This window comes from Passer domesticus, chromosome 8 (assembly GCF_036417665.1).
Source record: "Passer domesticus isolate bPasDom1 chromosome 8, bPasDom1.hap1, whole genome shotgun sequence".
Taxonomy (NCBI): domain Eukaryota; kingdom Metazoa; phylum Chordata; class Aves; order Passeriformes; family Passeridae; genus Passer; species Passer domesticus.
Window position 1 is genome coordinate 25,177,009 of NC_087481.1, and position 24,527 is coordinate 25,201,535.

The following is a 24,527-nucleotide window of genomic DNA, read 5'->3' on the forward strand; positions in this document are numbered from 1 at the left end:
CACTCACTTCCAGAAGGGACCCCCACAGCAACACCCTCCTGCTGGCATGCAGGAGCAGTGGAGCCCAAAGCAGGTTGGAGGGATGTGGCAGTCATATTGTCTGGAAAAATTCCTTTGTCAAGATTTCTCTCCTGGGAGGCTGAGAAGCCTCAGAGAAAAAGGAAAACAATATTATCTCATTTGCTTCTCCTGTGTTTTGCTGCTTTGGAATGTGGTTGCAGATTGTTTACCCACAGGTGATTGTTTCATTGGTTTCATGTGAATTGTTTTGACTTTTTGGCCAATCAGTGCCAAGCTGTGTCAGACTCTGGAGAGAGTCATGAGTTTTCATTATTATCTTTTTAGCCTTCTGCAAGTATCCTTTCTGTATTCATTAGTACAGTATTCTTTAAAATAATATAGTATTTTAAAATAATAAATTAGCCTTCTAAGAACATGGAGTCAGATGCATCATTCCTTCCTTCATCCGGGAACCCTGCACATACAAGAGAGGGATCTCACAGGGCTCCCCAATCCCTGCAGATGCCAAACACAGCAGGAATGGTGAGTGATGAACAGGAGACTGGCAAGCAGATAAAGCAGAATATTTCCTTTTTTTTTTTTTTTTCTATTTTTTTATTATTAGACTAGGAAATATAATTTATTGCATAAAAATTAATTTGTTACAATAGGAATGCTAAACTTTATTTACAGTTCTTTAGTTTACAGAATAAACAGACGAGGGTTTAGAGGACGCCACCGGGCCCATCCCCTGGACATATAAATATGGAAACACATTTTGGGGCAAGAGATGGACACTGCCAGGCCACGGGGCTGCCTTGGCCAAAATGCCTGGCTGGAGAAACCCCTGGGAGGTGTGGAGGGCACCCACGGGAGAGGGAGGCACACCCTGCATCCCCCCTGCCCTGCTCCTGCTGCAGGTTCCCTGGCCAGAAAAACGGGGAGCAGCTCCCCAAAGATGCACTTCAGCCAAGCCAGGTGGCTGCTGCCTGCCCAAGGGGAGGTGAACAGAGATGGAGGGGGATGGAGAGAGGCACCCGTGGGCAGGATGGACGGATGGACGGACAGACAGACACACATCCCAGCACAGTGATCCATAAACCAGAGAATGGGAGCGAGAGAGATTCCCAGGTGACCTGAAAGAGCATCTCATCCCTCAGAGAACCCCGTGGAACTGAGAAAGGAGCCCTCGAGACCATGGGCAGCTGGATTGATCCACAGACTCTTTATTGCTCTCCAAATCTGCCTTTTCTTCCTTAGCTCAGAGGGTCTCAGAAATGCTCAAATGCAACCCAAAGGACAGATAAATCCTTTCCCATGTGACACAGGAGCTCTCCCAGCAGCAGTTTTCCCATCCAGCACAAGGGGAAAAGATCCCTCCTCTCCCACAGCCTTGAAAACCCAGCCAGAAGTGAGCCCCAGGGACCCTGAGACACAGCAGGGAGCAGCTCAGTGCTTTCCAGCAGTGCCTCAGGAGCTGCCCAGGGGAATGCTGTCATGCCCAGCAATACTGAAAGCTCCTCCCGAGCTGCCCTGTGCAGGTGATGCTCTCCAGGCTCCCTGAGTGTGCTCCTGTGCCCAGCACTTTGTGGGATGGCACAGGCACTCCAGGACACTGATCCAGGGCTCTGCAGCCAGAGCAGGACATGCTCCTAATACTTCCACTGGTGGAGAATCCACAGCCTGGCCGTGTGACCTAGTCTAATCCTGAGCTTACCACCCCCTTCTGATTTTTTTTTTTTTTTCAAACAGACAAATTTCTAAGATACAGCACTCAGTGAGTAACTATTTCTACCTGCAGGCAACCTAAATTTTTTACCTTCATCAAGACACCGTATCCTGTGTGAGGAACCTCGTTCCTGCCTACCACTTGATTACTTTCCACTCACCCCACAGCTTCTCCATCGTTATAAAAAGCCTATTCCAGGGGAAAAACAGGAGCTGCAGTGAGGGATGGAAACCTGAGCACTGCTCATGATGCTGTCCCTCATGTGACAATGCTCAGCCTGGTTGGCAGCTTGGGAATACCAGAGTATCCCTCCCTGAATCCGTGCTGAAATCCTGCATCAAAATCCAGGCAGGAGTGCAGGGACCTGAAGTGGAGGCAGTTTGAAGTGGCCACATGCAGCCCACCAGCCCCTGCTCTCCCCTGACCCCTCCACACCCGCTCGTCACCTCCCTCTGAGCCCCAAGCCCAGGTTTGGGGTGCTCACTGCAAAATCCTGCTGAGTTTACAACATCCCCTCCTTTAGCCCCGAGTCCGGAGGTCGGTGCAGGACTGAAATCTTTGGTTTGTACTGAAGTTACGTAAGTGAAGGCGTAGTCATCCTAAAAAGCTCCCCCAAACCATGCCAGGGAAGAATTAATTAAAAATACCCACATCTGGATGCACTCTCCCCACCGTGAACCCTAAATACAGGGCAGCATCCCTCATCCCTCCTTGCAGGTGGAGTGGGACCCATCATTCCCACTGCCAGGGAAAAGGGACAAGGACAAAAGCCTTGGGAAGGGTCTGAGCTGGCCCTGAAGCAGAGGGGTGGAGAGGCACTTCAACCTCTGGACTCCCTGGGGGTCCCAGGACATGTAAACATGTTTTTCTCAACTTGGATCACACGCTTTTCCCGACAAAAGTGTGTCCATTGAAATCTCTCTGTCTGCCACCCTGACCACAGCGCTGCTCTTGCCCTCACACACCAAAAAAACCAAAAGATTTATAAATCTGTCTTTTTTTTCTTTTTTTTTTTTTTTTTTTTAAAAAGGACACATCCAAAGATCTGGATAATAAATTATTTGCGTTTCCTAAGAAACTTTTTTTTTTCCTTTTTTTTCTTTCCTATTTGCCTCGTTAAGCTGCCTGAAGCCTTTGACAGAAGTTAAGCCTGGATTGTATTCATCTCTTCAACGCAAGAAATGCTATTAAAGGAGGAGGAAGGGAACCCAAAAAGAAGAAGGAAAAGGAAAGCCCCCATCCCGACTCGAGAAGCCCTAATTCCTCCCCGTGCCACGAGGAGGAGGAGGAGGAGGAATGCTGTGTAACACTTGGATTGCTTGTAAACGCTGAGGATGGGTCTCTAAGGCTGACAGTGGTGCAGGAGAAGCAGCTCCTCCCCGCTCAGCACGGATGTGCCTCCCCCTGCCATCGGGGGAGGACCCTTCCTCACCCCCTGCTTGGTCCTCCTGGCGCCCCAGGCGTGGGGAGCAGCATCAGCAGTCCCCCTCTGTGGCCATGACCACCAGCATCTCGCTCTTGCCCATCTCCTCTAAGGCACTGGCCAGGGTGTTGAGATCGCCGTCGTCCTGGTGCTCGGCTTCCCACAAGTCCAGGAGCACCCCGGTGGGGCTGGCTTTGGTGGCAAAGTAGTTCAGATACCTGAAAGGGAGAAGCAGGAGAGGGTTGGGCTGCTGTGGTGCCCTTTGTGGATGGCAGAAGGGAGGATGCTGGGCCTGTTTGGAACATGAACTTGGATGGGAATGCTGTAACGCAAACGCCAAAGCCCTCAGAGACCATCTGCAGTTTATTCATGCAAAAGCAATGTAAGGTTTGCTTTGCTGAAATTACCCTTTCTCCCTTTGGTCCTGGGGTGAAACCAGGTGGGAATGGCACAGCCATTGTCCCAGATAAACAAGGGCCATTCATAGTGACAGGAGACACAGGACTGTGGCACAATTGGATGGCAGAATTGTTTGGGTTGGAAGGGACCTTCAAGATCATCCAGTTCCAACCCCCCTGCCATGGGCAGGGACACCTTCCATTATCCCAGGGTGCTCCAAGCCCTCTCCAACCTGGATTTGAACACTTCCAGGGATAGGGCAGCCACAGCTTCTCTGGGCACCCCATGCCAGGGCCTCACCACCCCCAGGGGAAGAACAACTTCCCAATATCTCGTCTAAACCTCTCCTCTTATAAAATTTAAAACCATATCCAAGGATAGAGATGGATATAACTATGCAGAGCAATATCCTCATTTATGGATGGACCTATACAGCTGGACACAACCCCCCTGGATGGCTACAGCTGACAGGGAGCACAGAGTGGAGCCTCACTGCTGGGGGCACAGGAAGGGAAAGCAAAGCCTGGGGAGACCCACCGGTCCATGGAAAGCTTCTGGGCGAGAAGTCTCCAGTCGTTCCCCCTGGAATTGGGAGCATCCAGGCTGTTGCAGATCTTCTGCCGGATGGAGAGGGGGATTTTGAAGGCGTAGGGTCCCACCTGGGTGGTGCTGGTGGTGGTGGCACCGCTGTGGTGGGAGCGCAGGGTGTCGGAGGAGCTGCCGTGCTGGAAGAGGAAGAGACGTTGCTGAAATGTCCCAGACGTGTCCCCAGCTGTCCCCACACCTCCCCTCCCCTCTGCTCACCTCTCCCAGCGTGACGTGGAGCTGGAAGATCTGCCCTTCCCCTTCCACCTGGCGGACGCAGATCTTGCAGGTGAGCTCGGTGGAGGCCTGGCTGTACCTCTCCAGCGTGAAGGTGCAGTGCAGAGCTCGCTGGCTGCCACTCCAGATGTGGTAGAAAGGGATTTCCTGTGGGCCACCAAAGCACGGGCTCAGCCAAGGCTCCAGCTCCCACCTCCTCCAGCCACCCCGTGAGGGATGAGGTGGGACAGCAGGACCTTGTGGGAATCCATAAAATCAGAGGGTTTTGGAAAGGTGCAAAAGGCAGGCCTCAGAGACAGCAGAGGTGTGATTAGAGCTAAGCTAAGCCATAAAATAAGTCAGCAGAAAAATTATGTAAAAAGTAGAAAAGTAAGGACAAATGGGACAATGGTCTGTGCATTAATGCTTGGCTAGAATAACTCCCTAAGCTGCAGAAAAGTATATCTGAAGAGATATTAGGAAGTTCTAAGCTTAATAATGGAGTTCTGTGCAATGTGTTTGAAGGCTTACAAACAGGTATTGTATTCGAAATAAGCAAACATTTTTTTAACCAAAGGTAAGTGTGCTTATAGTGGTTGGATGGAACTGCTGTCAGTATGCTTTTGCTTTGTGTGATTGGTCAAAAAACTTATAAAGTAAGTTGCAACATTAAGTTCTTGGTCTGCTGCCTGGGATGTGAGCTGCTGGCACTTTCCCATTGTCATAACCATGTAATGAGACTGATGCTGGAAAATAAAACAGCTCAAGACACGTTCCTAGCAGTCCCATCCCATTTGTGATTTGTACATAGACCCCAGCAGGGATAGACCTCACAGAGAGCATCCATCCAGAAAGACCAGGAAACTGATCCCCTTCCTCCTCCGTCCTTTTGGGAGACAACACAGCCCTGTGGTGCCTGGCTGGAGATGAGCTCCCAGTCTGGAAGACCAGCTGGTCAGGGTCATCAGGTCAGCCCCTCACCTGGTACTTGGCCAGCAGTTTGCTCCTCCACAGCGCGTGGGGGATGTCGTGGATGGAGAGGCGCAGGTTGTGGTAGCTGTCCTTGAAGGGCAGGGGCTTGGGCTCCTCCAGCAGGTACCCTCCCAGTGTCCTCTCCAGCTCCAGCACCTCCTGTGGGCAGCAGGACAGGCAGGGTGAGGCGCAGGATAAGGGCAGGGGCTGCTCCTCTGCCCAGCTCCACGCCCAAAGCCAGGACGGGGAGAGGAGTTGCCAAGAAGAGCATGGAGAACAGCTTTTGCCACCCCAAAAGAACTTGCCAGCTCATCTCATATACCAGCCCCACCTAAAACTTGAATTTCCTAATGGGAGCATCCATAAATGTCTCCTTGGAAAACACAAAGCTCCAACACAAGGAGCTATCTATCTGCTTTTAACACCATCCCTTCATCACACCAGCAGCTTTTAGGAGAAAAAGACAAGCCAGGAGCCAGAGCCCTGCCTGCATCCCCACCTAGAGGCACCACATCAATCCCAACAGGATCCACTGGACCAGTCACAGGGAACCAAACAGCCACAGCACTGGTGGGTCCAGGCAGCCAAAGCATCATAACTCCAGCTTCCCGTGATGCACTGAATGTTATCTATGCCACAAAACCCTTCCAGGGCAGGGACAGGCATGGATCCCTGCAGGATCTATAAAAAACCTGCCCATCAGCAGCCAAACCTCTCGTGTAACGCCTGCAGGAGGGGTCCCAGCAGAGGAGCTGCACAACACCCTCCCTGTTTCCTTGGCAGAGGACGAGGAAGGACAGGCAAAGCAGTAAACACCTCATTATTTCACTGTGGTCACTTTGCAGGCAGTTGCATCAGGTTGTCTGCTCCCCAGGGCCAGGCCATCCTGAGAGGCACCAGGCAGCATCCTGCTGCCAGCACAAACAGCTTTGGGAAGGGGATGTTTACCTTCAGAGCATCTGGCGTGTCCTCCAAGCAGTAGACCTTGAGGCTGTACTCCAGGGAGGTGCAGACAGTGGGGGCAAAGATGGCCAGCTGGAGCCTCTTGATGGCTGATCTGGAGTAGGACTCCCCCACAAAGACATAGGTGCCAAGCTGGTCCAGCAAAATGTGGCAGGACTTGGCCTCCAGCTGGCAGTAGCAGGGAGTGTTGAGGGTCTCCTCATCCAGGGTCACAACTTCCTACAGAGACATCAACACTGAGGCTCAGCCCATCATCCAAGGGGTCGTGCCTGCCTCCCAGGGTCTCTCTGGCTGCAGGTTGCCCCCTTACCTCCCAGTTTCCCTGGTGGGACTGTGTTTTCAGCTGGTAGATCCAGTCCGAGGAGCTGACGTCGGCGCAGTGGGGAATGCTCAGGACCACGGGGCGGCACAGGAGCAGGCCCGTGGGCCCGCAGGTCACTGCAGGGCTCAGCACTGTCTGTGTGCCCTCAGAGGGCAGCCTGGGGAGGGACAGGGGACACACGTTGGACAGGGAACTCCCTGGTGGCCAGCGAGGAGTGGGTGGCCAGCGGGGTGACTTACAGGGCGGTCTCAGCCTTGTTGAGCACCAGGTACATCTCGTAGAACTTCCCCTGGGGGATGGCCCCGTGGGGCACCAGCAGGCTCACCCCTGGAACAGCACACACAGGGGTCAGTCACAGGCAACGAGGGAGAAACCACCCTCCACCCCAGCCAGAGAGCACAAGGAGAGCAGGGAGCCAGGGCAGCACAGAGAGGAACATCTCCAGGTCACAGAATCATGGAATGCTTTGGGTTGGAAGAGACCTTAAAGATCACCCAGTTCCAGCACCCCGGCCTTGGGCAGGGACACCTTCCACTGTGCCAGGCTGCTCCAAGCCTTGTCCACCTTGACCTTTCAGACTTCTGGGGATGGGGCAGCCACAGCTCCTCTGGGCTGTCCCATGGCTGCACTGCTTGCAGGGATGAGCCAGGCCAATTCTTTTCCTTCACTAGGAAGGAAAATCCTAATATCTGGGATTTTTTGCAAAGTGCTGGCCCTGGATCAATGGCAGGGAAAGACCAAGGCAAGCCCAAGGAGGCTGTAACCTCTAGCCTGAGATGCCTGCCTTGGGAATGGCTTTCTGCCTTCCTTCCCTGAGCCACGTTTGAGATAGCAAAGGGGTGCTCACGCAGGGACAAAATGATGGTTCAGCAGCCACACAATCCCAGCCTGCAGCTTACCTGTGCCTGGCACAGTCAACCTTCCCCCCAGGTAGCCAAATGTGCCGCTGGCACTGTAGCCATGCTCGCGGGGCAGGCTGAGGAGGTGCTGGGAGCCCAGGCCTTTGCTCCTCACGTTGGCAAAGTGGCCGTCCCTGCCGGTGTCCCCCGGGTAGGTGCCAGTGGCGGGGACCCCCCCCAGCAGGTCCGTGCTGTCGTGCAGCCCCGGCGAGGAGGAGGCCGTGGAGGAGTTGTAGACCTTGATCTTGAGGCTGGGCAGGGGGTCCAGCAGCGGGGAGTTGGTCATGGGGATCTTGTCGGAGGAGTCCTGCAGGGCGTACATGGGGCCGCGGTACACGCCCGCACTGGCCGTCAGGTCCGGCTGCATGGACGGGTGCAGCAGCTGAGGGTTGTCTGTGAGACAGGAAACACAGCTGGGATGAAGGCAGCAGTGGAAACAAGGGCATGGAGAAGTACTGCTTGAGTGGGAGACATCCCAGAATGGTTTGGGTTGGATGGGACTTTCTCATCACATTCCAAACCCCTGCCATGGGGCACCAGACCAAGCCTTCAAAAATCAGTATATTCCCTCAGGAAGATGGGACTGGGAGCCCAGTGAGGACCCACCCTCTCCTGTAACTTTCCTTCTGCTAGACCTAAGGCTGGTGAGGACCTCCATGGCTCTTACCATGCCGGGACGTCTTGAAGTTGACCGGGTGGAACCCTCCGGTCAGAGCGGCCGAGGAGTCCGTGATGTCCGTGTCGAAATCCCGGCGTCTCCTCCGGTACACCACCACCCCCACAGCCATGAGGATCACGATGAAGACAAAAATGGCCACCACCAGCCCGGCGTACAGGGCCACATCGCCCGTGGCCTCCAGCACTGAGAGGGATTAAAGACACGGAGGTGAAAAAAGGGGCAGCAGAAAAGCACGGCAAGACCCACCGTCACTCCCCAGTCCCACCACCGACTCAGGCATGGGTGGAAGGACACACCCTGGGCCTGCTGGAAAGGCTGGCAAGAGGATGGAAAGTGTTTTCTAAGAGCAGGAAGTCAAGAGCAATGCTAGAGAATGAGATGGAGGTGAAGCCCTCAGACCTTTGGAGGACACCTGGCCACAGCTCGTGGAAACTTCACCTGAGCACCAAGGGTCCCAGAAACGTTGGGTTTGTGCAGCTCAGGTTCATGAAGCTGTGAGCAACCCTCACATCCTGACAAAGACAACCCTGAGGAGCCCACAGGAGTTTTGGAGTGGGCTTTAGTTGTTCCATCTTCCCACCCTTTCCTCGCCCAGCTGCCAGGGAATCCCTACCATGGGTTCAACAGAACAAAACCACAGGAACAAACAAAAAAAAAATGGCCATGAAATGAGCACTTACGGTGGCTTTTGGGCTCGTTTAGAATTCTTTTATCTGTTAGGAAAAACAAAGTTAGAAAAGAAAAAGGTGAAGGTGATGATGGGGATGAGGTGAAACAGAAAGTGGGAGGTAAGCCAGCTCAGGGTGAGGGGTGTGGGAGATCAACATCATTCCCTGGTGCATTCCAAAACCCAGGTAGAAGCATGGTGACAACATCCCCATGCCTGGGCAGTAAAGGGGACAGTGGTGTCACACAGCAGCAGGTGGCAGCATTGGCTGCCTTCAGCATGCCCACTCACAGGCAGCAGCACCATTACCATCATTATGGGTTTATTTCTCAAAAAAACACCTCCAGGACTCCCAGCAGTGACCCAGGGGAGGTGTTTTCATGGTGTGGCTGAGAAACCCCTTCCTGTTGCCCTCCTTACCCACAACCAGCTTTATTCCAGCAGAGACCCCAAACCTACAGGGGTGGGACAGAGGCCTCTCAATGCCAGCAGCACATTTAGATCCCCCAAAATCCCCAATATCTCTTCCTCCAGGTAAGAAATAACTCTGGAAGGGGAGAATCTGCTTGAAAACACCTTTTTAAAGGCACCACTTAAAACTCAGGTGGCAGCGGCTGCTCCATCAGCTTGGAGGCACAGCCAACAAAGCGCAGCCAAATGCCAGAGCGCCACAGCCAGAGTGGCATCTCCTGAGGCACGTCCCCATGCCCGTGGCCACCCTCCTGGGTACTCACTGTGCAGGCAGAGGCCGTCGGTGCAGTTTTTGGAGTCCAGCAGCACCCCGCTGCAGTCCTTGCCGCCGTTGCGGGGCGCGGGGGCCGCGCACTCGCGGCTGCGCCAGTGGGTGCACTCGGTGCTGCACGCCGACCACTTGCTCCACTCCGTCCACGCGCCGTCCACTGCGGGCACCGGACACGGCGGCGTCAGGAAAACCTGCCCACTTTGGGCAGTGTTATCCCAGCGCTCCTTAAAACCAGCTTGTTCCAACCCCCTGCCATTGGCGGCGGCACCTTCCACTGTCCCAGGGTGCTCCAAGCCCCATCCAACCTGGCCTTGGGCACTGCCAGGGATCCAGGACCTGCCCACCCTCCCAGGGAAGAATTTCTTCCCAATATCCCATCTAATCCTGCCCTCTGTCTGTGTGAAGCCATTCTCTGTTCTGCTGCCACTCCAGACCCTTGTAGATAATCTCTCTCCATGTTTATTTAGGCTCCATTGAGGTACTGGAAGGCTCCATTTAGGTCACCTCAGAGCCTTCTCTGGTCCAGGCTAACAATCCCAACAATCCCAACCACAGCCTGGTGTCACATTCACATTTTCTGAAAAATCCCTTGGCCCAGGATTTTTCTCCTGGGAAGCTGAGAAGCCTCAGAGAAAAAGGAAAATAATTTCATCTCATTTGCTTCTCTAGTGTTTTACTTCTTTGGAATGTGTTTGGAGATTGTTTATCCAAGAGGTGATTATTTCATTGGTTTCTGCTGTGAATTATTTTGACTTATTGGCCAATCAGGGTCAAGCTATGTCAGGGCTCTAGAAAGTCACAAGTTTTTATATTATCCTTGTATCCTTTCTGTATTCTTTAGTATAGTTTAGTACAGTATTCTTTCATATTATATAGTATCATAAAATAAATAAATGAACCTTCTGAGAACATGGAGTCAGATTCATCATTCCTCCCTGCCACAAGGGTCCCCACAAATACAATACCCGGGGCACAGGCAGCGTGGGCATGGCAGTTTTTGAACCCTGCTCACCTGGGCAGAGGGTGGTGCAGGTGATTTTCTGGAAGGGCTGCCCATCGCAGAAGGAGCCGCCGTTGAGGGGCGCGGGGTTGGTGCAGGTGCGGGTGCGCTTCTGCCAGCCCCGGCCACAGCGGTTGTTGCACGGAGACCACTCGGACCAGGTGGACCAGCCACCATTCACTGCAGAGGAGATGGGCACAGTCAGCTCTGGAGCCCAATCCATCAGCTAAGCCTCGGGCTGGTGCTAAGCCTTGAGTTCTTACAGCTTCTGTGACCCCCTGTTACAGCTCAGCCTCATGAGCAGCAAACCACAAAATTTCCTCTTGTATCACCACCCCGTGCCCCAGATGCTCAAGTCTGCTTTGGTCCTTTCTCCACTTGGCAAATATTTTTGTGTCTGGCCCTGAGGAGATCTTTGATTTCATAGCAAAGTTCAGCCAAATACAGCTTTCCAGCTGCTTTGAGAGTCAGAGCGATCCATCTGGATCCAGCCTCCATCTACCCTCCTACCCAGCCGAGAACGCTCGGAAATACCTCCACCCCTCCACCTCAAACCTCTCCTTACTGCCTGTGGAAGCCATTAGAGGCTCCTGTTCTGCAGGTCATCACCTAACACCATGCACTAATTCACTCCTACCACTCCCAGGAAGTGCCCATAATCCCCCTTGGCTTGGGGACAGAGCCAGCACCACAGGTCCCCTTCCCGGGCCGGTACCATAGACGATGACAGCAGCCGTGGTGCTCCGGCGCTTGGCCACGATGTTCTTGGCCATGCAGGTGTAATTGGCAGTGTCCAGCAGCCGGGCCTGCTTGATGATGAGGTTGTGATCAATGGTGATCAGGAAGTTGGTGTCCTGGCTGGGATCGATGACATCCTCGTTCCTCAGCCACTCCACCTGGCAGGAAAGGAAGGGATGGGGGTCAAGCCATCATCAAGACCAAAGATGTCCTCAGCACTTTAACCACTGACTGGACAACCTTGCCTCTGACTGGATTTATTTCTCCTGAAAACTGGGACGTTACTGGTGTTTTGGCCAAGGATGAGACACTGTGGCTCCCTCCAACACACAGCTCCCAGCAGCTGACGGAGCTGTGGTCAAGGAAAGCTGCACTACCATGGCAGGAAAACCCATCCGGACTGATTTTCCCAGCCCTCAGCTCCCACTGGTGACTGCTCCCATCCAGACAACTCCCTGGGTGCCTCCTTGTCAGATCTTCCCTCTGAGGCACCTCAGGAAGCGTGGGAGAAGTGTGCTGAGGGTTTCTTTTGGGCTGCTGCCCAAAATAAACCATTCTGCTGAATGAGAGCTGACAGGAGATCATCTGGGATGGGATGGGATGGGATGGGATGGGATGGGATGGGATGGGATGGGATGGGATGGGATGGGATGGGGTGGGGTGGGATGGGATGGAACACCCCCCTACATATTCTTTCAGGACCCACTCACCTCAGCCTGTGGGACCCCCTCGGGTGGGCGGCACTGCAGCAGCACCTCCTGCTCCAGCGGGACCTCCTTGCCCAGCGGCTCCTGATCAAAGTTCTTCCGTAGGTCTGGGAGGGGAAGGAGAAGCCAGGGGTCAGCAGCCTGCAGCAGGAACAGGGCAGCCTCCAAAACTTTGGTGAGCACCTCAGCACCAAGCACCTTCAAGTCAGGAAGTCCCTCTGGCACAGACATGCCCTGGGAGGAAGGAGCTGAAGAATCATATTTTCCAGGATGGGTTTGGGGCAGCACATGGTGGATGATACATTTCCTCCTTCATGTGCTTGTACCCTATCCTGTCTTTTCCTTTTGAGGCTAAGCTCAGCTTATCCACTGTTTCTTCATCCATCCCAGCAGAGCCCCTCAGGATATGGGGCACACAGCAGTGTCCTGCTCCAGAGCCTGGGAAGGAGCAGCAGCATCACTAGATGGTGCTGCAATCCTCTGCTTCAGCTCCTACACCTCTCCATGTGGCTCCTGAACCCTCTGCTCCAAAAAACACCACGGAAGTGTTCAAGGCCAGGCTCGAGGGGGTTTGGAGCAAGCTGGTCTAGAGGAGGGTGTCACTCCCCACGGCATGGGGTTGGAATGAGGTCAGTTTTAAGCTCCCTTCCAACCCAAAACTTTCTATGATTCTATGGTTCTCTGAGTCTGTGGTTTTCCCAGCATAACCCTTCAGCAGCATAGCTGATGTACCACTCTGTTTTGAATAACATGTTGGATTATTACCCCTCTAATAGCCAAATCCATTTGGGACCGGGCAAACCCTGCAGCTCCACCATCTCATCTGCTAATTGAGCAAATTCAGGCAGGCCCAGCTTGACTAACTCGCCTTTGATCAGGCTGACACCCCCAAGAGCAGCTCAGGGCAGTGACATGTGACAGCAGGGACTCAGAGGACAGAGTCGCTGAGCGTGCAAGGTGCCATCCGCTGGGTCATTAAGGATAATAAAACCCTGGGAAGCGCTGAAGCACGCTGCTGGGCACTGCGGTGTTAACCCTGGCAGTGCCACTGCCCCTCAGAAACAAAGCTACAGCTGGGGTGGGGAGAGAAAATCACGGTCATCCCACAGGGATGGGTCATCCCAAACTCATCAGAAAGTGGAGAAGGACATTTGGAGATGGGAGTGATGCCTTGGGAAGGCTGAGCTAGACAGAGTTAAAGAAACAAGTAGAGATTTATTAAAGGGTTTCCATGGATCCTCCATGGGCAGCACAAGAGCCCAGCCAGGGCTGCACCCAAGATGAACCCAAATGGTCACAAAAATGGATGCCTGGTCACAAGGTCTCTCACTTTTATAAGTTTTGGTCTATTTGCATATTGGGGTTAATTATCCAATTACAGTTTTAGCCCATGCAGTCCCATCCTGCCTGTTTTTCTCTCTTCAGCCCACGTTGTTTGTGCTCTTGGGCTGAGATCTGGATCATTTGTCCTTGGTCCCCAGCTAGAGCAGGAATTGTTTTGTTTCCCTGCTCTGTGCAGAGAGCTCACCATCCCCTAATATGAAGCCCAGCCCCACACACTAAAGCAGCACAGAACCTGAAAAACATAGAAGCCAAACCCCGAGGCGTCAGTGCCAGCACTCACAGGCGATGCGGACGTAGGCCCGGCGGCTCTTGGTGGTGCCTGCCGAGCTCCAGGCCACACACTGGCACCAGTAATCCTCCAGGCCAAACAGCTCCTCCACCTGCTGCCGGGACACCTCGATCTGCACCTCCCGCACCAGCAGCCCTGCAGGGGGACACAGGCACGGCATCGATGGGCAGGAGCAGCCAGGAGCAGGGAAACTGAGGCAGCACCCAAGAGGGTGCATGCGCAAAGCTGGAGGACAGAGGGTTGGAGGCTTCTCCTCTGGGGTTGGCACCTCGCGAGTCAGGGAGACTGTTCCCCCCGAAGGATGGTTTGGGCATGAAGCCAGGGCTATGGAAATGCCTCCTTTTCCCCCTCATCCAGCTGAGCAGAACCAGAATCTCTTCATCAATTCTCAAGGCAGCACCCTCTCCCACATCTTCCCAACATCCCAACATCCAACATCCTTGTCCAGACCCCTTCCCACCCACCAGGGTTTGAAGGACGCTTCCCCCAGGCTTTGTTGTGGGGAGAAACCATCTCCGTCTGTGCCACTCAAGTACAAATATAACAAGACAAACAAAATCTTAAAGAAATCAGCCTGGCCGGCCATGACAAAGGTGACACCACCACAACCAGGACACGGTCCCCTGGACTGCAGGAGCATCAACAATCATCACCAAGGGCAGGAGGGACTTGGGCCTTACTTTTCCTTATTTTAAGCAATACCTGCCCTTTTTTTTTTCAGTTACTATTTTAAAAAGGCCTCAATTTCACAGTGATCGAGAGCCACACACTCCCCAGCTGTAATTTTGTTACAGCTCACTCCCAGTGCTGTGAGGAGCAATTACTGTCTCCCTGCCACCTTCCTGCAGAAGAGCTGACAAGGAAATACAATTTATTTTGTCACTATTCGGGGGGAGGAAAAAGAAAGAACCACAAGAAGAAAACCCCAAAAGCAAAGGTATTTGGGCCAAGCACTTTTGGGATTTCAAAAGGACTCAGAATGCAGATATGGCTCCAGTCCATACTGTCTATCTGGGAAGCTCTGGTGGGATGATGGAAGGTGGAAAGCATCCTGCAAACACCATACCTCTGTCCCCAAAACTGAAGACTGAGCTCGTGGCACACAGGAATCACTTCCTAAGGGCTTCTGGGCACCCAAACAGAGCTGCTCTCCCCGCCCAGCCCTCCTCACCCAGCTGAATTATCCTCTCTGACTTGGCCTATTTTTGCTTTCTTCCGCATGAAATGTTTTGGATCAGACGCAGTCAGAGCATTACTGAGCCAGGCTCATTCAAGACACGTCATCTTAAAAGTTCCTTTCTTTTTTTCCCCCCTTCTTCTTAAAGGTCCCTTTTTCCAAGCTTTTAACCAAGGACACTTAAAAACTAACCATGTTAACCCGTGTCTTTGTGCCCAGCTCTCCTCCGTGCCCTTTCTGGCAGTTTTCCCGAACAACACCAGGTGCTGCAAAAGCAGATTTTTTTACCACCTTAAACCACTTTGGTTCCAGCTCCCTTTTCCTTAGGGAGGCTGCCAGGCAGAGATGCCCACAGCAGCAGCTTTAGCATGCACCACATCACCTGCAGGCACTGTTGGTTCACTCCCTGACAGCAGCAATGCCATCTTTGAAGCCTGGATGGAGGAGGAGTGTGTTGCTTCCTCCCCAGACTGCAGGCACGCAGCAGACTGGAATCTGAGAGGGAGATGCTGGACCAAAGCAAGTGAACTCCCACAGCAACAGGTTGCCCAGATGAATGCCCAATCCCTGGAAGTGTTCCAGGCCAGGCTGGACAGGGCTTGGAACGACCTAGGCTAGTGGAAAGTGTCCTTGCCCATGGCAGGGGATGGGACTAGATCATCTTTAAGGTCCCTTCCAACCCAAACCATTCCATGAGTCTATGAAATAAAGCGTTTCTTTCCACCTGCACATCACTAAGGCATGAGACCCCCTCCTAGAGGATGCTCCAGAGAAATGAGTCCTAACAGCAATTAGACAAATTAACAAGGGGGGATTCCACCCCGGGCTGTACCACACTGCTCAGATGCTGCCACCAGAGCTGGGAGTCCCTGATGTGAGTGGTGGAAAGCTGGGAGGGTGACAGGGCAGCTCCATTGCTCCCTCCTTGTCCTGGTTCATGATCTTCCCCTAAGCATCCTCCACTGCTGTGTGCAGGGCACACAGACCTTTGGCTCCACCCAGTGTGGCCAGATGTTATAAATAAATTAAAAACCCCTTGGCAAAGGCTCCTCGGTCACTGACCAGCACTGACTCTGCCTCACAGTGGTGAGGGTTTCAAATCTGGCCTCTGCAAGAGCTGGGAGGTAGAGATGTACCCAGAAAGAGAGAAACAGAGTGTCCCCTGCTCCTGTCAGCCTCCAGAGAAGCAAAGGGACAGCCTGCCTGGGCATCTCTGACTATTTTTCCTCTAGAGGAAAAACACCCCATGAATGGCTAAAGCAGCTTTAGCAGAAAAGGCTCAAAAAGCTGCAAGGAAAGAAAGGATCTTCCCTTTCCAGAGCAGGTTCAGGGATGCAACCAAGCACAGACTGGCTCATGGCTACTGCAGGGTGGAGAGCAAGAGATAGCAGGGAAGGGCAAGGGGTGGAAATATCACAGGGACAAGAGGAGATCCTGTCAAAATACTGGTGGCTCCTCCAGGCTGGTGAAGTCTCTCCTCTAAGCCCAGCCTGCCTTCCAAGGCCAGCACCACTGCAGTTCAAAAGGCTGCCTTGGTTTAAAACCCTCAGGATGCCACATGTGCAGGGATTAGCAGAGGGCAGATCTTACAGGGGAAAGGGGACTGTTTTCCTCCACTCCTGATCAGCCACAGGTACCAAAACTGGTGCAGAAAAGGTGGGTGCTGAGCTAAAGCATCCAATTTTAGCAAATCTACTTGATTACATGATCTATCCAACCCCACATATCTTGTTCTTGTGCCAGGATGTTTCAAGGCATGGACTGAGCAGCTCTGCAGAGCCCAATCCCATGGAGTAAGACCCCCCCTAAAATGCCTAAGCCACCTTCTCACCCCGTTGCAGGCAGCCAGAGGCTGATTTATCCTCTGAGGCAGAAAAGAGCTCATTTGCCATCAACAGGCATTTCAAATCCTACCTGCAATTGCTCTCATTACCCATTAAACACTTAATCCCTCTGCGAACCTGCATAAGCTGCCAGCCTTTGCCACCCCTCCTGGCAATGACTCCTACATGTTGATTAGGCATTTTGTAGAAAAGCAGTCCCTTTTTTTTTTTTATCGGATTTAAACATGCTGCCTTCAAAATCCCTTGTAAGAACCCCGAGTCCTGCACAGGGGTAAGAGTGAAACCAGGCAGGGTGACTTCCCCAAGCCTCTGGGGGGTGTGGTGACCACAGCACCATCATGGTGTGTGGTAGTAGGTTCCCAGTCAGGTAATGATTAGTATTGACTTGATTATCCAGAAGGCATGAAAAGACACTTTATCATTAGAAATCTACAGTTCTTATAGAAACAATGGTGGATCTAAGACCTGATTGGTCTTAAAGTCAAAACCTCTCACACGCTATTGGCAAACTATCAATAGCACACTCTAGCAAACCCTATCTGTAAACAATGGTCACAGAAAGAGAGATAATAATTGTTTCCATTCTTTTCCTCTAAGTTTCCCACAGTGTGGCAGTCATATTTTCTGAAAAATCCCTTGGCCCTGGATTTTCTCCTGGGAAGTCGAGAAGCCTCAAAGAAAAAGGAAGACAAATTCTTATCTCATTTGCTTCTCCTGTGTTTTGCTCACATGTGGAATGTGTTTGGAGATTGTTTACCCACAGGTGATTGTTTCATTGGATTCTGCTGTGAGTTGTTTTGACTTATTGACCAATCGGGGTCAAGCTGTGTTGAGGCTCTGGAAAGAGTCATGAGTTTTCATTATTACCTTTTTAGCCTTCTGTAAGTATCCTTTGTGATTCTCTAGTATAGTATAGTATTCTTTAATATAATATAGTATCATAAAATAATAAATTAGCCTTCTGAGAACGTGGAGTCAGATTCACCATTCCTGCCTGCCATGGGGATCCCTGCCAATACAACACCACAGCTTCTCCACAGCATCCCAGGATTTTTCCGGGAAAGTCTGTGCCTGCTCTCTGCTGCCACAACGGTGCTTTCACCAATGGCCTGCCTGGAGGAGAACCACCAACAGCCTGGATGCGGCGAGAGGGAAAAGGGCTTGGAGAGCAGCGCGGGAAGGCGGGCTGTGCTCACCGGTGACCTCGTCCAGGCTCTCCTTGGTGACGTGGTCGTTCTGGTTGACCCACTCGCCGTTGCACTTGAAGTAGATCTGCGTGGCGGGGTTGGCGCGGCACACCAGCTCCACGGGCTTGTTCTTGACGATGTAGGCGTCCTGCGGCTCCAGCAGGAAGTGCGGCAGCGTCTCGGCCGGCGCCGACGGGAACGAGTCGGGCAGCACGTCGCTGTACTCCAGCCCTGCCAGGACACCCACAGGCTCAGCAGCTGCCCCACGTCCCCCTGCTCCCTCCCTGGGCAACAGCAGCTGAGGATGGGTGGAAAAGCAAAACCAGGCAAAACCAGCAAAGGAGTTGACAGAACCACGGGACACAGTCTCAAGCTGCGCCAATGGAAATACAGGTTGGATATTAGGAAAAAGTTTTATACAGAAAGGGTGATAAAGTTCTGGAATGGTCTGCCCAGGGAGGTGGTGGAGTCACCATCCCTGGATGTGTTTAAAACAGACTGGATGTGGCACTGGGTGCCAGGGTTTAGGTGAGGTGTTGGGGCTGGGTTGGACTCGATGGTCTTGGAGGTCTCTTCCAACCCGGCCATTCTGTGATAGCAAACCAGAGCTGTGGGATCAATCCTCTTTCACCTGGGTACTGGGCCCCCATCCACACCCCGAGCCCAAACCTGGGTGATCTCACTAGAGGACACTGCAGGGGGAAAAGCAGAACAAACCCAGGTCTATGGATAGTGATGGGGACACAGAGAGGCTCCAACAGGGCTGGTTCTCCCACCCCACACCTCCTCCTCACAGCCCTGAGGAATGCATGGGCATGTTCCAAGCAAAATACTGGCAGGGCATTTTGGGAATGCTGACCATATCCCCAGGACAAATCTCAGCCATCCACACCTTCACTGGAGCTGCATTTAGGATCTCACCCCCTGCCAGCACTTGGGTTTCAGCATCACCGAACAGGTGAGCGATGGCTTCCAGCCCAGGCACCTCCAGAGAACATCACCCAAAGGTGCCACCAGCATCCCAGAAAACGGGGGGCTGTGCCCTGGGGAGCTCCATATTCCTGCTTATTTGCTTTCAAAAGCCATCTAAATGCAAAAACAACTGGAGGTTGTGTCTGCTGAGGCCAGGCCAAGAAAAATCTTGGAAAGGGGTGAGCAGCTCAGTGCTCACACAGGAATGTTATCCCTTAGGAGTGGGAGCTCCAGGGTGCCTCATTCCCAGCAGCAGCTTGGGAAGATGCTCTGACTGAAGCTGAGCATCATCTGCAGGAGACCTGTTTCCAGCCCATTAAGATCAACCCCAAATATCACAGGAGTAATAAAAACCCCCACACAGGTGCACAGGGATGCTGCTGCTTAACCTGCTGTTCCTGGGAATCTCACTAGCAGTCAGGTCACATCTCGAGGCTTTTCTTTACACTCAAAGCAGTTATGAGCTTTTCCTCCTCCTCTCTTCCCCCAGCCAGAGCTGTGATTCTCAACTCCAGGCACTGCAGCGTGCAGGAAAACAGTAAATATCCCCAGCCCCACGATAACATCTCCAGAGCTGGCAGGGAGAAGAAAGGAGCCCACTCCCTTCATCACCCTTGGCAAGGAGCGGCGCTGCACGGAGAGAATCAGAATCCCAAGCTGTGAGGAGGAGGAGGAAGAGAAAAAAATATAATCAGATGCATCAAGAAAACAAGATGACCAGGCTTCTTCCTGAGCAAAAATCAGTGAGGGAAAAAAAAAAAAAGCACGAGGTCAGTCGTTTAAAATCCATTTAGGAAAATTGACTTTCCATTTCCATTTAACACAGCACTAAGGGAGAGCGGTAGGACATTTGTCATAATCCATTAACTGCTCTTTTGGAAACAATGAATTAAACTCCAGGCTAATTTCTCTCTCTCTCTGCCTGGCTCTTCCCTACCTCTCTGCTGCTGGTTATTTCCTTCCCCATCTCATTTGCAGACCTGTAATTTTCCCAGGCCCCGTGGCAGGCAGGGAGACAGGGAATGCCAAGGTGTGTGACCTCCACCCTGAACAATCCCACACTGCTCCCTGTGACCACCTCAGGCCACTGCTGCTGCTCCCCTCTCCTGCTGAGCAGCCTTTCACCTGTCACAGCAGCAAATATCCCTTTTTTAATTTGCTAACCCATTTTTTCATCCACTGGGTTGTTGTTCTGTTGGTTATGTGTGTTGTTTTTTTTGGTTAATTTCAAAAACTGCTTTGATGCCATGGCTCTAAATTCCCTGGCAAAGGGGGCTGGCAGGAGATAATCGAACTGGCAGCAGAGGCAGCCAACAAAACTTCACTCACGGGCCATGTGCAAACCTCCCTGATATGATGCTCCCTACATCCCTGTGGCAAAGTCAGACCCGGGCTTGGCAGCTGGGAATGGGCACAGGTATCCTCAAGAGGCAGCTTTTGGAAGGATCTTCCCCTGGGGAGGTGACACCCCAAAGTGCGCATGGCCCTGATCCAAATCCACGGGCCAGGAGGAGAGATCCTTGTCCAACAGCCAATTCCAAGGATATGTTTTCTCCCACCTCATCACCACTTTGGTGATGCTGAACAAGACTTTAGGTCATCCAAGAGGAGCTGGGAGCTGGGAGGGGATGAGTCACGGCGGATGGGGATGGAAATGCCGGATTTGTGACTCACCGGGATCATCTGCACGGCAAGGGTGAAGGCTGCAGCGGAGCCACTTGGGCCCACAGAACAATGTTTGGGGCTGAGACACCCCTGGTGGTACCAAAAATCCCAGCCAGACCCTGCTCCAAGAGGGGCTCTGCCCAAATAAGAACTTTAAGGTTCTTCTCCATGTGATTCTTCTCCATGTGGACACAGTGACTTTGGGACAAGGATGGGGGAATAGGATGGTGTCACCAGCCAAATCCAACCTCTGCTTTTGGTGGCTACAAAAACCTTCCAGGTTTAAGGTTTGAACCCAAAACACCTGAATCTTTTAAGCCAGAAGCATGTGGAGAAACTTAAAATCCTGCAAACTCATGACAGCTAAGAGATCTTTTGTTTCTGGCCAGGAATGATCTGGGGCCAAAAAAGCAGTTCTAACAGGAGACAGGAGAAAAGGATGATGGTTTCTTCATGGCAGACTCACAACTGGGGCCATGCCATGGAGCCCCAACCCCACAGATTCCCCAGACTCATGGATGGGAGCAAATCAAGGGGGAGGGTGATTTTTCCATTCAGAAATTAGCTGGGAAAAAAGCATTTGCAGCTGGGCAGGGCGTTTTCCTCCAGCATGAAATGCTCACTGCTATTTAAACACACTGGGGAAGAATTAAGGCATAGGAACAACGGGGACTTTGGATGAGAAAAGGGAGGAGAACCATGCTGGGCACATTTATCACAAGCCATCAAGCCAGCCTTTCATCCCCGCTGCTGACGCCCGGCCACCCGCCGCATGGGAAACCTCTCGACACTCATGGGGGCCCCCCCAAAAATCCACACACAGTCACTGGGGGGAGGAACGCGCTGCTTGTGAGCAGCAACTGCTGCTGCTGCGTGCCCTGACTGCCCAGCAACAACTGCAAAACACCTCTCCAGATAAAGGCACTTTCCCAGCGGTGCAACTCCATCACCTCCAGAGGCCACCGCGGCTCCGGTGCCACCCCAGGTGACACTGTGGCCCAGTGACCGCAGGAGCAGCAGGCACGGGACATGCTTTTGCATGGGAAAGCAGGAAAGGAGCCCTGCACAGCCGGGATTTCCAGTCCTGCAATCACACCAGCAATAAAACTCCCAGCAGTGACAAACTAATAAATATTTGAGCGCGCGCTCCGCTGCCTGTAATCATCTCCCTGGCAGACGTCTGCAGGGGGTTCCCATCTGCCGGCTTCCCTCCTTCCTGCTGGAGGTGGGTGCCTGCTTCCCAGATCTCTTCTGGGGTTTTTTTTTGGAAGTCCCAGGCTGTCGCCATCCCACAATCTCACACGACTTGGGGCACGGCGTGCCGGAGTGTCTGGAGCTCTCTGTGGGCAGGGAGAGACAAAGAGGGGGCAGCTCCCAGCTCAACCCACGGCACCAAATCCTGGAGCCTTGGGGATGAGTGTAGTAGGAGCAACGAGAGGAAAAGGGAGGAGGGGAACAGGCACTTCTTTTCCTCTCGCCATCCTTCATCACACATTTTAATCTGCTGGGGCTGAGCTGGATTATCCGCAGCATCTGTTCCCTGGGGGGTGATTTGCAGATGTTTGCTGCCAGCCTTTGCAACTTTGTCAAGACCCACGACCCCAAACCCACCTCACCCCGCAAAGGGAGCAGCACCGGGGCAGGATCCAGCCTTAACCCCCCCTCCATCACCCCAAACACGTGGCACTGGGGATGGCAAACCCGGGAAGCAACTCCCCCTGCAGCAATGGCCAAGCAAACCTCCCCAGGAAAGCGTTAAAATCCTCTCTCCTGCAATTGTTATCCCTCCAAATATTTGGAAGATTACAGGAGCATTAGTGGCTGCCCATCACCCACGGCCACCTCCGGTCCCAGGCAGGCAGGGATGCGATGTAAGGATGCAGGGATTAGGCTGGGATGCCTGGGTTTCTCCAGCTAAATCTCGGTGGCTGTGGATGCTTAACCCCTTCAGCCTCCACCTCCCCACGTCCCTGCCTGCCTCAGGGCAGGCGCTGCCTCCTGGGAAGGCCTGGCAGGGAAGAGTTAAACCTGCCAGGTGGGTTAAAATCTTCCTGGAGAAACGAAAAAATATATGACAGCTTATCTGCAGCACCACAGGAGGAGTCATCTGCCTTCCCAATCCCCCTTCCCAATCCCCCAGCAGGGATGGGAATGGCTCTGGCTCCTGAGACAGAGATGGAGGAGATGCTCCAGCCACTGTCTTGGCTCCAGGAGGTGTCTGGAAGGCTGGAGCAGGGCTGTCCCCCACCCCAAATCCCCCCTCCTACTGCCTCCAGGGAGAATGTATGAACAGGCTCATTTAGAGATTAGTGCTGTTGCCATTTCAACTCCAGCAAATTTTGACACTGGAGCCATGGCATGGCTCCCTGCCATTCCAGAATCCCTGTCTCACTGAGGGCATCCCTGCTGCCAGCCCTGGAGGGACACAAAGGCATCCCACCACATTCCAGCCCATCCCTGAGCTCAGGGTGAACTGGCACCACCAGTCCAGACCTGTCCTATTCCCATGGGCTTCCCATCACAGGCTGCCACTGGGACAACTTTGTGTCCAGTGGTAACACACCCCCAAACTTTCCCTCCTAAAATCACCCTGAGTGCCCTTCCTCCCCCAAACATCATCCTCTCTTCCCCAGGCATCCCCTCCTCACCCTTTTTCAGCCCCCCACACACCCACGTGGGCCCCCAACATGCAGCTCCATCTCTGAGGAGGTGACAGCAGCAGGTGGCACCTTCAAAGACAAAGTCGCCATGAGGTGGAGCAGTGCCCCACCAAGCCACAGCCTTCTCAGGGGTTACATCCCACTGGAGACACAGCAGGGAGAAAAGAAAAGAGGACAGCCCAAGATACAGGGTGGAACTGAGGGTTTGGGAGGTCTGTCCCTGTCCCTGTCACTACAGGACACAAAATAATATGACGTGGACACGCTGCTCTTTTCAAGGTAAAAAAGGCATTTTTAATTTCTGACTCCAGCATTTCTAGATTTCCAAAAGTGACAGTGGATTGGAGGGTGACAGTGCCACATCTCCAATGACACTGGACAAACCAGTCCATTAAATTTCTCTTCCTCCATAAAAGAATGCAAAATAAGTTATTTAGATAAAGTGTGTAAGAAAGTTTGTTACAAGAATGTAAAAATCAGAAGGCTTAGAAAAACTTAAAAAATGAGGGTGACATCTCCCTGCTGCCTCCTCACACAGAGCCCACAAACCCCTGTGCCTTCAAAAGGCTGGGATTGCTCAGACACAGGCTGGGAAGCGCTGAGAGTGCGAGCTGCAGGGAATGTAACAGGTCCCCAGGGCTGCAGCTGGCTGATGTAACCCCCAGCCTCATTAACTCAGTGTGGCTCATTAACCTCTCCCTCCCGGGAAGGGACAGCCCCAAGCTGCCTGCAGAAGCCACAAAGCTGAGTGTGGAACCTTCAGGATAACCAGTGGTACCCAGAGCCGGGGTTCACTTGGGTTCACGGTGAAAGGGGAAATTTCTGGAAGAATTTCTTCCTCGTGAGGGTGGTGAGAGCCTGGAATAGGTTGCCTGGAGAAGCTGTGGCTGCCCCATCCCTGGAAGTGTCAGGCCAGGCTGGATGGAGCTTGGAGCCCCCTGGTCTGGTGGAAGGTGTCCCTGCCACGGTGGGGGTTGGAAGCCCACAATCTCTAAAGGTCCCTTCCAAGCCAAAACATTCCATGAGTCTACCCCAGCTCCAGTCTGGAGCAGGGCTGGATTTGGAGCTGAAAATCCCATGGGGATGCCGTGCTCGTGGGGTGACCACCCTCGTGCCCCCAGAACTGGTAATTCTGCAGGGGCTGGACCACAGAGACCCAGCCCCCAGAGTGCTGCTGTGTCCAGGGGTGTGCAGAAGGTGTTGTCCTACCTCTGTGCCCCCCCAGAAACTGGAGCCCATCCCCTCCTGCTCCCACCAGCCAGGAAAAGCAGCTGGAATCTGCATCTGGCCTCTCCATTCTCACCACTCTTGTTAATAACTAAACCTGGAAAGAACCACTTAACCTTTC

At 52.9% G+C, this 24,527-nt stretch overlaps 1 protein-coding gene across 2 annotated transcripts in view; it reads right to left on the reverse strand.

The window, feature by feature from the left end:
• Positions 1 to 586: 586 nt before the first annotated feature.
• The window catches only part of UNC5B (unc-5 netrin receptor B), a 55,640-nt gene continuing 31,699 nt past the window's right edge, over positions 587 to 24,527 (reverse strand). Inside the window, exons 2-17 of one of the 2 annotated variants that reach the window (XM_064429794.1) lie at positions 17,892 to 18,113; positions 13,666 to 13,809; positions 12,045 to 12,148; positions 11,312 to 11,492; positions 10,609 to 10,776; positions 9,589 to 9,753; positions 8,868 to 8,900; positions 8,176 to 8,370; positions 7,509 to 7,901; positions 6,849 to 6,936; positions 6,598 to 6,766; positions 6,273 to 6,506; positions 5,334 to 5,483; positions 4,356 to 4,520; positions 4,089 to 4,276; positions 587 to 3,370 (exon numbers count right to left, since the gene is read on the reverse strand). In XM_064429794.1, coding sequence (XP_064285864.1) covers positions 3,205 to 3,370; positions 4,089 to 4,276; positions 4,356 to 4,520; positions 5,334 to 5,483; positions 6,273 to 6,506; positions 6,598 to 6,766; positions 6,849 to 6,936; positions 7,509 to 7,901; positions 8,176 to 8,370; positions 8,868 to 8,900; positions 9,589 to 9,753; positions 10,609 to 10,776; positions 11,312 to 11,492; positions 12,045 to 12,148; positions 13,666 to 13,809; positions 17,892 to 18,113 — 2,765 coding nt within the window. In that variant the 3' untranslated portion in view covers positions 587 to 3,204. The remainder of the gene's footprint in view (positions 3,371 to 4,088; positions 4,277 to 4,355; positions 4,521 to 5,333; positions 5,484 to 6,272; positions 6,507 to 6,597; positions 6,767 to 6,848; positions 6,937 to 7,508; positions 7,902 to 8,175; positions 8,371 to 8,867; positions 8,901 to 9,588; positions 9,754 to 10,608; positions 10,777 to 11,311; positions 11,493 to 12,044; positions 12,149 to 13,665; positions 13,810 to 17,891; positions 18,114 to 24,527) is intronic. The other variant, XM_064429795.1, reaches the window with a different exon arrangement.